Source organism: Daphnia pulex, chromosome 10, assembly GCF_021134715.1.
Source record: "Daphnia pulex isolate KAP4 chromosome 10, ASM2113471v1".
Classification (NCBI taxonomy): Eukaryota; Metazoa; Arthropoda; class Branchiopoda; order Diplostraca; family Daphniidae; genus Daphnia; species Daphnia pulex.
In genome coordinates, this window is record NC_060026.1 from 9,190,736 (window position 1) to 9,205,055 (window position 14,320).

General features: G+C 41.8%; 1 protein-coding gene across 1 annotated transcript; it reads left to right on the forward strand.

Annotated features, from left to right (window-relative positions):
* Positions 1-6,394: 6,394 nt before the first annotated feature.
* LOC124203453 (activating signal cointegrator 1-like) lies at positions 6,395-7,091 on the forward strand. The gene is made up of 4 exons (XM_046600125.1): positions 6,395-6,505; positions 6,576-6,742; positions 6,807-6,973; positions 7,030-7,091. The coding sequence occupies exons 2-4, from the start codon at positions 6,576-6,578 to the stop codon at positions 7,068-7,070; spliced, it is 375 nt and encodes a 124-aa protein (XP_046456081.1). The 5' UTR covers positions 6,395-6,505; the 3' UTR covers positions 7,071-7,091.
* Positions 7,092-14,320: the final 7,229 nt, after the last annotated feature.

Sequence of the window (14,320 nt, forward strand, 5' to 3'; positions counted from 1 at the left end):
ATGTGTCAATATACTCATTTTTAATCTTGAGTATATCTCTACTTTTTTCTCTTCTCCACTCATAATTCATCACAATCTTGTATGCTGTCATGAACAATAACCACCAAACTTCAACTTCCGTGAAGACCGAATTCCAATCAGCGATGCTTATTTGTTTTTATAAATACCCACCTTAACCTGATAAAGATGGTTAGGCTAAGTGTCAACTTGTTCAAATGAACGTCGGGCCGCATGATGGCACAAGAAGTTGCTGAGCAGGCAATAGTAAGCAATTTTAATTTTCTTTATCTTCAACTACGATTTACTGTGATCGATTTAACTTTTACAGATGAAGCAAAACCAATCTGCCGAACAAAGCGAAAATCGTCTTTGAAAAATGCGTAGAAATCTTGCCTCTCATCTTCTTCTACACCCCAACCAGCAAATTAACAGCCAAAGAGAAAAACAAAGGAATTCTTCGATTGTAAAATTGAGTATTTTGTATCTGTCACAGTTGACTAATTATGTCACCCCTAGCTGAAAGAGAAAGCGAAAGGTTGGTGAGAGAACTCAAAGACGAAATTGAATATCTAGATGTGGAATTGACATGTACTAGTAACTTGGTTAAGATACAACGACCACTCAGCTGTGGCTCTTATCCTGCCATCGGCCGACCATTCCGACGCAGCTAGCTGCTCCCCTGTAACCTTCACGAAAGGCAAAGTGGACACGTCAGCCCCCATTCGGATCTCAGGAAAGCCAATCAGGACACTAGAAGAGGGCGACAATGAAACGTACCTCGGCGTACCAATTGAATCTCGCCTCCTTTTTCGTCATGCTTCATCTACACCCGACAGCCTTGTGAAAGTTGCTGACTCAGACCGTGCGCCATGGCAAATACTCGAAGTTTTCTGCAGTCACCTTCTTCCCTCCATCTCACATCGCCTTGCAACTGGATGCGTCGAAAAATCTTTTCTACACGACCTTGAGAAGAATTGTGCAGACTTCCTCCGTCTAGTGTCTAACGTCCCACACAACGTTCACAGCGATTTTCTATACGCCGACCGACGTGTTGGAGGCCTAGGAGCCTCTCGTCTCTCTGAAAACGCCGACGTTTGGACCATAGCAAGAGCTGCCCAGCTCCTCGACAGTCGTGATAGCACCGTCCGTTTGGTGGCCAGGGTACAGAATTCGATAAACATCTCAAATGCCCTGAAGATTGAGCCATTCACAGCCTTACTATCAGACTACCTCTATGGCTCCTAAACTGGTGGTCTCTACGACATTTTGTTCGCCAGCACAGGAACACCTGGTCAAGGTCAAGACGTGCCTCAGCTAGACTCAGGGTAAGGATCAACGTATCCAGTGACAACACCAAAACCTTATTGGTCGCTGATGACGTCTCCGTCAGCTCTGTCAAAGCAGTAAGAGGCCTCCGCACAGTCATCTGAAGCCGACACACTATCAATCTCTGCTCAGTACCTCACTATGGTGCTGTCGCCCATGGTCTCCTTCTCGAGACCAAGTCTCCCGATATGGTTCACCTTATCTCATGCCGGACGCCACTTAACTTTGACGAATGCGAACTAATTCACCAGTCCAGACTTGGTCTTCTTCCTTTTCATGGAGCCCCCGGTTACCAGCCCAAACAACAAACCGAGCATGACCACAAGACACGACGCGGTAATCGATCGTTTGAACAAAGCCCTCACCAAAGCTGGATACTCGGCCCGTGTCAACTCCTGCTTTGAGGGTAGCCTTCAACGCCCAGATCTTCTCATCAACTCCATTGAACTATCCGTTATCATCGATGTCACCATCCCATTCGACGAGCCGGAAAACTTACAGGTGGCTCACGATGAAAAAGTAAGGAAGTACTATCCGCTGGCCACCACCTTGCCTTTCGTCGACGGATCATTAGGATCGTGGCTGACGACAAATGATGTCATCGCGTTCACCATCTTTTTTTCCGTGGTTCACTCGTTGGGAAAAATGGGAAAAAAGAGTTTGGAAAATTGGGAAAAATATGGAAAAACTTGGGAAAATTTGGGGAAATCTGGAAATTTGGAAAAGTTTGGAAAATTTGGAAAATTTAGGAAAAATTTGAAAAAATTGGGAAAAATTATGAAACATACTAAAATATCGGATTTTGATGTTTAGTATTAATAAATATGACTTATTTGGCGCCTCTGTACTGGATTAAGCTTTGTCAAACAAATGGCTACAGCGTGTTTTCTAGCGTTTCTAGGCTCGTTTCTAGGCCTGTTATATAGCTAAGGACTTGTCAATGCTCGAGTCTAGTAAATTTACTGAGTACTTTCGAGTAGGGATGAAAAGATGAAGAAATGGAAGTGTATTTTGGATTTGTAGGAGTACAACGAAAAAAAAAGAAATGTCCGGAATCAAGGCATCCGGGGAACATTCACAAAGGAAAATTTCAATCGCCAACAACCCAGATATATGTACAGTCACGGATGACCGCCTGTAACGTCCACGAACGTTTTGTGTCATCCTGAAAATGCCCGTCACGTTGCAGCTGCTGTTGGGATGGGAAAGAAGATCGGGGGATAAATAAAGATAAATTTCCCAAGAAGAATTAGTGAAGAGCTACTAAACTGCATTTAAGGAACATAATTTCCAACTCTAACACGTTGAATTTCTAAAGGCAATGGCCTGTATTTTACAAGGTCAATTTATATGAGTACTGGGAAACGCGTAAAGGGTTTCTTTAGGAAAAGAAGCGAAATAGAATGTTTTGTTTTGTAACAATTAGGAATCTACCTCGACGATTAACTCTCGTCGTTCAAAGATTTCTATTTCGTCTTTGGTGGCTGGCTTCTTCCTGCTCAGTCGTTTTTGTCCACTCATACTGATTAGTCTTTTATCATTTGTTTCCGAGTTAAAATGAGTAACCAACAAACAAGTAACAAAGCTCTGCCAACTAAAAAAATGGCTCGAAGGAAGAAGCAGAGCTATGAGTACATGGCCGTCGAGATGTTTACAATCCCAACGGTAGAAGCTTTTTGAGCCGATAAAGAGTTTGCATTAGTGACATTAGCCCACGGTCGTGGAACTCAACCAGGAGAGACACCCGCCTCCTTGCAATCAAAGGTTCGCTCTGCATCGCCAGACTTCACACGCGTGGCCAGACCCTCGATCCTGCAGCTCCGACACTGGAAGAAACGGCTCTTCCCCTGAGTCTCTCCGAGGTACAGTTTCCGTGCAGTATACTGTACGTCCGGAAGATTCAGAGCACACTTCATCCGCCTAACCCATGTTACACTTTGTATCTCGGTGTTCCCTCATATTTTTACACTTTCAAATAATTTCCTTTAATTTGTATAATACTTCGATTCACCGTATTTTATTTTATCTCATTGTGTATATTTATATCCTATATGTCGTTCCTCCAAAAAACGGAGAATATACACTTTAATAAAAGAGCTTTTCTTTTTTGGTAAAGTGTAAAAGAAAAGATAGAATTTTGAAATTTTATTTCAGGACTGGCAAGGAGAAGAAAGACTTGGGAGACAACGTGAATTGGTATTATGTCAAAAATCTGAACGAGGATGTTGTGACAAATGATATGTTAAAGGAAGAGTTCATTAAATATGTACCACTTTCCCAACTTAAAATATTCAAATCCAAGCCGTGTTGTGTTTTGAGGATGCCACTTTCTCTGCCGTATCCTTTTCTAATCTTTCGGACAAATATGAAATGTTTCCTGGGAAATATATCTGGCTTTTTTCTGTAAACCCAATACTACCCTCCATCCCCCTCGTGTTTGTATCGTTCCTTTTTATCCTCCCTCATTCTTGTTCATCCCCCAGCTTAAAAATCTCTGAACAATGAAATAACTGATCGTGATACAGAATCCACAGAGAAAAACCTTGTTCTGGAATGTAGACTCCATCCGAACTGAAAATGATTTAAAACAGAAGTATGTTGAGCCACGGAGGATGAGAAGAAGAAGAGACAACAGTCCATTAGCTCCTGCAGAAGTAATTGGACGAACCCGTAACTCCCCTACTGAAAAATGCCAGATTCGGGAAATTGTACTGGTTGACCATTAGTGCCAGTTTAAAAAAAACAATGCTTTGCGTTAGTTTGTTGAAAAATGTCTGCTTCTATGACGGCAGATAGTCGTATCGTTTGCTAAACGTGACTCTTTCCTTTGTGATGTGACACGCCCTATTGATGAAATGAAACAAGCAGCAGACAACTGTCAAAACAAAATGTCATGACAACCGACTTCAAAACAGAAGTCGCCCTGTCTATTTTCTACCTCCCAACTGGCAACCCTGGTCACGGAGTACAATTCCCTCAATCTGACCACTTTTTAGAAGGGGGTGACGCTGTGAGTCGTTTTTTAACATGGCGTTGTCTCCTCGTCATCTCTTCCTCCGTGGTTGAGCCAGCTGCCTCTGGAAATGAAGATGAAACTATGGTAAAATAGCTTAGAGGTAGGGGGACTCCTATCTCTCAAAGAGAGTTCGTTTCTCAGGAATGTAGATAGCGCTGCGATCAGCGGCAGTCGAGATTGTTAGGTAGGTATAGGGGAAAATCATCTTCGTAGGTGAAGAGAAAACAGAATGGAAAGAAAAAGAGAAAAAGGCATCGGGGAACGGTAAACCCCGTAGCTTCCATCAATTTTAAAACTAAAACTAAAACATACAGATTCATTTTCCTGCTAAAGACACTTTCACCCATGACTGTAAACAGAACCTGACAGTTACGACTCATTTTTATGATGATACGTTAAACATATTTTTCTAGAGCCAGCAATCACTCGAAATCAATTCCAAAATTAAATCTGATCAAATCATTTTCATTCACCACACATAACTGTTATACTATATTTAACTTAAAGTTAAAATAGTAACACAATGTTTTTTTTTTGTTTTTTTTTTCAAATTAACTGCACTGTACTAAATGACATTGCACTTTAACATTCTGTTTGCACAAAAAACAAAAAACCCAATTTTTACCTCGACGTTGTATTCGGGATGCGAAGAGTGACGACTTGGACGCGTTCAGACGCCAGCGAATTGTAGAAAACGACCCTCTTGGCATCTTGTAAGCGGATGAGACTTTTGCGTGGCAATTCATTTCCACAACCAAACATAACATCCATTCAAATTGATAAAAAAGGTGATGAACGAGAAGTCGGAACCGATCAAAGTCCAAGTCAGCCCAGTATTTATCACGTCGCATCAGCTTTCACCAGAGGAATTCGAGATCTCTTTCGTCATCTCGGTTTCACCCTTGGGCATGTCATCCTACACGATCCGCAAATTTGTTGGAACCACACAAGAAAACACGTAAGTCGATCGATAGCGCCTTTCTTTTCCTTTTGTGTAAAAGGATCCAGCCTGATTTAGTCTCACGTAACTTTGATGTTTTGATCCAGGAATTTGAACGTAGCGCGAGTTGTCGTGAGAGATTTCCGATCCATCGACTCGGTTGCGTCTTTCACGGTTGATGTCAAAGATCGACTCGATGCGTTCACGCTTGAAAACTCTAATTTGAAGGCGTCGTTCGATTCCAACGGACTGTTGAGCGCCATCAGCCACGGCGGACGTGAAACTGCCTCGGTTTCCATCCAATTTGTTCATTACGGGACACGTCGAGGCAACGAGCCGAAGAGCGGGGCATATCTTTTTCTTCCGGACGGCCCTGGCCGAGTGGTTAAATCCCAAATCGTCGAGGGTTCGATCCGTTCTCAAGTGGTCGTCACATTGCCGCAGGTCGTCCATCAAGTCACGTTGCATCGATCGCCCGGAATCGATGGAGTTCACCTGGATATCGACAATCTAGTCAATTTGTCCGGATGTCTCCGCTAACAATTGCACTTGTCCCCCCGGCTTGCTGATGGCTAGGCCCAGCAGCAGCCGCTCCCCCACTTGCGTGTTGTTGCCCAGCATAGTAACTGCTGGACCTGTCTCCTTCACTACGTGAAGTTGATGGGCCTGGAGACTCCGGCTATCACAAAAAAATCAAATAAATCAAAAGTCGTTCCGTATTTGTTATCTTCAAGGAGCATTTTTGAATCGTTTGATTTATAGCAACAAAATATTGAATTCCCTTTTTTTTCCACCAAACTTGTTTACTGGATAAAATCAAGGGTCAACATTCTTTTTCTTTCCATGATTTAAATTTCCATTTTACTCAAAAAGAATGTAAAACAAAATCATGAATACATTTTGGAAGTAATTAAAAATACAGCGCTATAATAGGGAATAGGAAAATTTGGTTTTAAAATTTTTTAGTCACATTTGAAATTACCGTTGCTATCGAAGGCGGTTGTGTAGATTCTCCCGGTCGTCTTGGCGTCTGTTGTTGCAACTCCCTGGAACTTCTCTTGACTCCGCGCTTCTCACCTCCTCCTCCCGCGTCTGACATGGTCAACCCTCGTTACTAAACTGAGTCCCCATCAAAGCATAGTCTTGTCAGAAACTGCTTAGAGTGTGGGAGAGTGATTTGTGCCCAGGAAGGACCAGGACCATGCGTGTTTTGTACTGAAAATGTGAGCCTTTCAACAACTTCTTACCAATTAATTGTATTACACCTCCTAATATTTTATCATTATGAAATAGATGTCAGCCTGTGAGAAAGAAGCATTACTTCAATCCAACAATGCACCAGCACAGCGTACAAAACAATCTGGTAGAAGATTTCTGGATGGAACTGCTCCTCTTCCTGATAAGGCATTCACAACAGCCATGGCTCACAAAGAAAAGCTTTTGGAATTCGATAGGACAAGGTTTGAGAGGTGGAATATCTTTCGTATTTCAAATACAATTGACGATGTTGTTCTTTGCTAACAGTGAACACCGAACTCGAGTTATCAATGACGAATCCGACTATTTCAACGCCGATAGCAACAAGTGGTTGAACCCGAAACAGCGGGACGCCCTTCGAACCAAAGAAAAGGAATTGCGAGACAGTCGTCACGGATCCAGGAGACAAATCAAAGTCACTCTTGATTTTGCAGGTATTTAAAGGCATAATTCTTATTTTTCCATCACCCATTTTACGGTATATTTTCAGGGCGGCAGGTGATTGAAAAGCAAAGTACTTATGAAGTCTAACTATTCACCGAGCAGCAATTTGAAGAAGAAAGAAAAGAGTACTATAAACAAAAGAAACATTCTCACTTTAATCATAAAAAATATTACACTCGTCATTAGAGTCAAAAGGGAAAGAATATGGTTCTTAATTTTTAATGATCTGGATTTTAAACCAATGAAAAAAGAATTACATAGATAGTTCATGAAACTTGAAATTATTGATGATCCGATGACTTTGTGAGAAAGTGGGACTAAGTGACATCAGGGAAATACAACAGTACTTGAAAAATATTGAAAAATTAAGAATATTCAAAATATCACAACAAATTCCCCAAATCCAGGGAATTCCAATTATATGGAGCTAGAATAGCGATCAATGAAGAATGCCCGGACAAGAAAAAAACTTTTAGACGCTCCTATCAAACTCAAAACCTTTTTGATAGGAGACGGCTACAATTTGACAGACGAAAATGAAAAAAAGGAAAATAAGAAGAAGAAAAAAAGGAAATTACTTTGAAAGTTTATGGAACAAACCTCAAAGACTTGGCGGGGAAGGGGATATGGATTAAAACTTCTTTTACAAATTGTACTATCAATTAGATTTTTTTTTACTTTAAATTAATCTAATAAAAATGATAACATTAAACACAAACGGGATCAAAACTAAGATTGGAGGAGACTTTGTTTACGAATTTTTACATGAAAATAAACCCAACATATTAGCATTACAAAAAACAAACATAAACACTTTTTACAGGAATGATCACGAAGCGATCATGAAAGGTAAAGTCGCATTAATTGATTTAACGAGACTTTTGTCTGGTCTCGACTGCGCACGCTGGTCGATCCATTCGTCAGTTTTAGGTGGCTTGATCGCAAAGTCCGTTTCTATAATAAACTTGATCGGAAATTTTTTCGATATTTTCTTGGAGGCCTCTATCAAAATCCCGTTTGTGATCAGGCCTGAAATCTCATCGAAGATGGCTTTCGATATCTGCAATGGTTAAGCTTCCGAACTGGCAAACGTTAAATTTCTACTAGCTGTGTCGGTATCGTCTCATCAGCCGATACCGCAGCTTCTACTACTCCGCCTTCCTCCTTTCTTGAACAAACTGTTGGGTGATGACGCCATTGGCGCCATGTGTCTTCTATTTTGACGTCCGCTAAATCTACGACGTTCACGCGTTTTCGAGTTTTCTTGGCCCTTGTGACAGAAGGCGTTTCAGTTTCGAGTGGGAGAGCACTTAAATGAATACCATTGTACGTTTAGGGCCCTTCGGCATAATCAAGTCGCACACCGTTTCCGTCGCAACAAAACCCCGTAGATAAGGCCTTTTTCGGTATCGTAGTAGAAACCGTCTTAATCGAAATGGTAACAGAAACTATCGTCGTCGTAGCACAGCCTATCATCTTTATACAGATAGAAACCGACTTCACCGCAACGGAACTCACGTGGTTCGCCTTTTTTGTCACACATCTCGTGCCAGGGCTGCCTGTGATCGTTTACTTCATCTTACTATCTTTTCCGAAATCTCGGGCGGCCGTCACGTCCATAAAAATTGCCACACTGGCCGTAAGAACATTTATTGTGGATATCTACGTTAAATACTGAAGCAAAACGATCGTGCTCAAAATACCAAAGATCTCTATTGGAACACTTCAGCAGATAACGTGGAAAACCAATCGTCGAACTATCTCTACCGTGGAATCTAGGATGTTGACGCTTCGCATGGATACGAAAATTACGCTCACGGACTCTTTCTCGATTAGCGTCCGATTCGAATCCCTCGGCACGTGGATCCGAGCCCCATAGTAAAATAAATTCACTCGGCGGTGGTTGTAAGGTGTAGTTTTGTGATTCACGGATGAAAGGATCGGTATTTGCGTCTTGAAACGTTTCTCAACATTTCTAACAGCAATCGTGTCACCAAAGTTCTGGATTCCTTCCAAGATAATGAAATAAAATTTGGAATGCCAGTCTAAGTTAGGAATGTATTATTAAAAATAACATATTTTATTGACACTATATTTACACTAAGGCAATGAGCAATTTTTGGTCCGGATAAAAAAATTAGAAAATGTATGAGTTTGTGATTACATGCTAGCTGGCTGAGGCATTAACGAATTTCTGATTGGAAGATCAGTGCATAATCAGAGAATTGAGAGACTTTGGAGTGTACTTTTGAAAAATGGATTGCAACTTTTGATTTCAAATCTCGGTTTGAAAAAAATCCCCTTTAGTTAAAATTTTTGCAAGCCGTCCACCACTTATGGAGACCGTTTTACCACGCCACCAACGCCCTCATGACTATCAACACAAAGAAAATCGGATTCATTGAGATGGACATGAAAATTCAGTCTGTAAATAAAAATACCGCCCTTAATATGAAAGAAATGTAGTAAACTGATGTATTTTGGGCTTAAACGCATCGTTATTTTTTTCTTTACCTGATAAATTCATTTTGTCCTGGAAATAAAAAAAATTTTCCCTACTGGAATCTTTCATGTCGCAAAAATGAATTTTGATGACGTTTAATTGAGTGTTAGTAATATGATCTAAGGTGCGTATGACTCAATTTTTTGTACTAAAGGTAAATCCTCAAACGGCGGAAAAGTTGTATACGGTGACGAAAGTGTGTTCATTTAGAGAGAAAAAGCGATATACGAAGGCTAAAGACGCCACAGACACCGAATAGCACGATCCATCAGCTGTTGAAACAGTAGTGGTAGAAGAGAGTGTGAAGTGGCTCCTTGTTCGAGCAGTAACAGTTATTGAAATTGGATTTAAGTGATAACTGGATATATTTGTCTAATATTGCCAGCTAGAAACACTGAAGATGTCCGATGTCCTTCTATTACTCTGACCTTCGTCAAAGCATTGAGTAAGTCCTTATTGCATTGCCTTCCTCCCCCTCCAGTGATGTATTAGATGTCATTAACATAAAGCCGTGTATTATTTTATAAAAAAGATTTTTTTATGACAATAGCTAAATAAGGAAATAAGGTTGTGAATTTAGGAGATCTTCTTAAACTAAAAAAACTTTCATTCTTCCCAGCAAAACGCTTCACTTTTGTGTTTCTTTCTTTTTTAATTCGTCGTGTCGTGTTGTTTAATTTTTCATGTGTTTTCATTTCACTTTTCCATCTAAAGCTGATTATGATCCTTCTCCAACGTTTCGATGGAAAATTATTCCCTAAAAAAGGGGTGAGATAAAGAAAATACGCAATGCTTCCTCAAACATATGCGCCAGGAATTAGCAAATTATAAACAGTAGCAAAATGTCAAAGAGGATAGAGTTACAACAGCTAGTATTCGAATTAATGAGAACACGTTAAACAATCCTTCTAATTCTTTGTTCCAACAAGAAGTCTACCCAACTGATTGCTGTACGTACCGATCTGAAGCTACGGAGTACGATATCTAGGCCAATACCATGTTATAAAGAAATTATATATACCTTCTACCTTTTCCAATTTCAATTAGGAAATAAAACATGAGAATACTAGAATTATTCAATAAAAAAACTAATGGAAGATTCTAATCTACTTCATCATGTTGAGGTTTATGGTGCTGGATTGCATTTTTCTTTAACGTACGGATCGTGCTGCAACTCCGGATGGTATTTTCATGTTTTCTTTTCACGGGAAAGCTGTGGTCGAAATAAAATCTTTTTCTCAAAAAAATGATACATTTTGAGAAGCTTCCAAAAAAGACCAAAATTTCAGTCTCAATGTAGATCATGGCGGAATCCTTCCCCTTAAGCTTCAAAAATCCTTCACTCTTACTGCTTTAACAGGTTTAACAAAGTATGCTATTACTGTAACAGAACAGCGTGTGCATCACTTAGCCTACTGCTAATGTAACGCATTACATACCTGAACAGTTCAGGTGCAACCCTTTTCCTTCCTGCCTTTTTGCCTCTTCTATATTAAATCTCAATCCATAAATCACGCGCCCTCCGCGCTTACTTCAAATACTCTTTCTTTACTTCATTTAAATACCCTTTAAACCTCAATTCGTTTACATTTATGTCCACTGACCTGCTGGTTGTGGATTTTTAATGAGCTTTTTTTTGCTATCGTTTTCTCTGTTCATGTCGCCACCAAACTCTTTTCATATAAAAGGGTGCGTTATTATTCTTTCGTGTCCAGATCGTTTTCTTAGTTTGAACTACCGCGTGTTTCTCAGTAAGGTTTTAGTTTGTACCGGGCTGTGCTGTGTTGTGCAGTGTGGCTTATATACAAAGCTCACTACTTACTTACGAGTAAAAGGTACTGTCTCTCTCTTTCCTCCCTTCACCTTCATATTAGTTATCTTTCCTATCAACCTCTATTTCAGATTATTCTAGTTAACGTTACATTGTGAGCAAACGCATTATCTCAAGTATTTATTTTCGTAAGAGACAAGATGCACGCGCAGCATAACTTCTCTTTCTGAATACTTTTTCTTGTTTAATTCTTTCTGTTTTATATTTTCTCTACAGGTCCAACTACAAATAATTGTTTTTGAATTATTTTCGAATTGAAACCGTGTTTTTTGCGTCTACACTTCTTAGAATTTTGCGTTGCTTCAACATTGATTTTGATGAGATATTCGTTTACGAACACATTGAACAGTCGAGTCCATTGGCATGCGCGGGGGGTCCCTTACCCTACGCGGGGGAAAATTTAGCGTTGCATTGAGTGTACGCGGTAAGGTATTTTCCTACCGTTCTTAGGTTAGGTAAGACAATGGGGATAAAAATGGTTTTTGTTAAAAAAAAGGAAACAAAGTATTGCAATTTGTTTGGCAATTTTTTATATGTTAAATTCGTGATTGAAATTCACAATTTTTTTTATTCGCGCCTTCAGCAACATTGCCTATTTCATTTATTTGAATGTCTTGTGTTAGATATCTAGATCTATTTCTCCGCTTATAGGCTACGCTACAGATGATTTAAGATTGACATCTTCAAATTCATTTTTAATTATTTTAAAATTAAAAAGACAAACGTCTCTCGCCCACTGAACTGACGCTGTGGGTCATCTTCCAGTTGGGTGTTTTGCTGGAGAGGAAATGTGTGATAATATATGATAGTATATATATATGTGAGCATTAGTACATACTATCCGGGTCGAGCGAGCCACTTGTTTTATCCATAAACGGGGTTCAGATTGCCCCTTCACTTGATGCGTTTTTTCTTGGTCTTACTTTGGACCCCAACCTGAAATGGCACAGACATCTACAAGGGAAAATCGTGTCGCCCAAGCGGGCCATGTTTGCTGCCAATAGCTGTATTCGCCAAACCTTCGGCTCCGATGGCCATCGCCTGCGTTTTTTATATTCCACAGTGGTTGAGCCTATTTTCTCCTATGGCGCCTCGGTCTGGATCTCTGCGATGAGAACTAAAGCAGTCTTTCCAACCTCCTTCCTATTGAACTCAGACTACTGGAAATTGCGGCGTGTCGTTTTATCTCAGTCCCTGCTAACGCCCCCTTTGCTATCTCTGCCAAAGAGATCATCTGTAAACATCTACCCTCCCTGGCTGTCTCTCCAAAAACTGAAGTCTCTAGCTTGCCACACTCGGCAAGTCATCCTCCATGGAATCTAAAAATTTGCAGCTACAACATCCCCTCTGTAATGGTACCGTTGCTTCCAAGTGTCCCCGGCACTCTCCAACTTTTTTTCGCTACCTTGTGCTCAAATTCCAACCCCAGTTTTGCCGTCGTGGCCACTGACAGCTTAGGCATCAAGTCTGTGTATGAGGCGTCCCTTCCAAGTTCAATCTCACATCGCCAGGCTAGCTGTATCTCACTTCTAAAAGCCTTGAAATTCATACAGGCCTCACTACCTACCTACTCATCCTGCAACCTATTCCTGTCTGCCAGCTCATCCATTCTTCTCCCTGCGACTCCTCTCTACCCAGAAGAAGTTACGGCTCTGGTTTCTCTCTCAGCCCTAGGCCCTTTCTGCCATCTGTTTCTTGCGGCCCATCCGTCGTCGGCCGGATTCCTCCTTGCTGTAAGCCGGGCGAAATCTCCGTCTATCTGTTTGTTGGTTCACCCCACCTTCTCCCCCAAGTTGTGGAAAAATTCCGTCAAAGATCATCTTCTCGCTGTGTGGAACAATGAGTGGATGACCACGAAATCCGGGTCTACTACTCGCAGCTTTTTTCCCGACGTATTTGCCGCCCGCTCCCTCCTCATGCCGAGGTCAAACGTATTGGCCAATCAACTTATTACAAGCCACTGTCGCCTCAATCACCACCTTTTTTGCCAAGGATACGCTCCAGCCCCCACTTGTGATTGTGGTTGGCCAGATGAAAACACCTTTCACTTTTTGTTTGATTGCCCAAGGTTCTCATCTCTCAGAGGAAAGCTGATCTCGGCGTGCGTGACCTCCAAGGTCGTTTGGCCCCCTCCACTACTGGCTCTCTCCCAGTCTAGCCTCATCTGGAACGCCTTCATCCGCTACCTGTCCAAGACGAAGAGGCTGTGCAGCAACGCGAGCCCCGTTTTCAGAACCATCCAGGAACATACCCCCATGCCCAACGCAGGGCTCGGAAGGCTTCCTTCCGCTTTGCCTCTGTCTCTCGCTGGGGTCTAGGCACCCTCGGCAGTTGCCGCGCTGGCTCCTGATTTGCAGACCGGTGCTGCTCATCTAGGCTGCCGGCGCCCAGCCTCTAGCCGAAAACTCTCTGTTTCTTAAATCTGCCCATTTCGCCAATCTCTCAGCCCCACAGTCTTGTTTAACCACAGGCTCTGGTTGTTTCCGCGTTTGTGTGCTCCTCCCTATTTCGTTGCTCCTTTCGTTTAACCACAGGCTCTGGTTGTTCCGCGTTTGTGTGCTCCTCCCTAATTCGTAGCTCCTCGCAACTTGACCGCCTCACTCCTATAAACGGAGGAGCTGGGCGGCAAATAGTGTCGAGTTGTGTGCCTTCCCCCAGCTAACGGGGTGGCGACGGCATCCGACCTAGGTTTCGGCTACACCCGGTGCCCACATCTATAAACGGTGGCGTCTGGCGCCGGGGCTGTTCGGGCTTGGGAGAGGGGGGCCAAGCTGGTCTTCTTTCTCTTTCTGCCCGTTTTACAGCAGTAGCTTGCGGCCGTTGCTTTCCCCTTTAGTTTTGTGCCTCAAGTCTGTTTTCCAATTTTTTTTTGACAAGCTTTTACTGCCCTCTTTTCCTTCTCTCTCTGTATACTCCCTAACTGTGATATCACTCCGTCTCGCTAATACACTGGGCCATACACGGTCTCCGAGTCCATGCCCTTTTATTAAAAAAAAATAATAC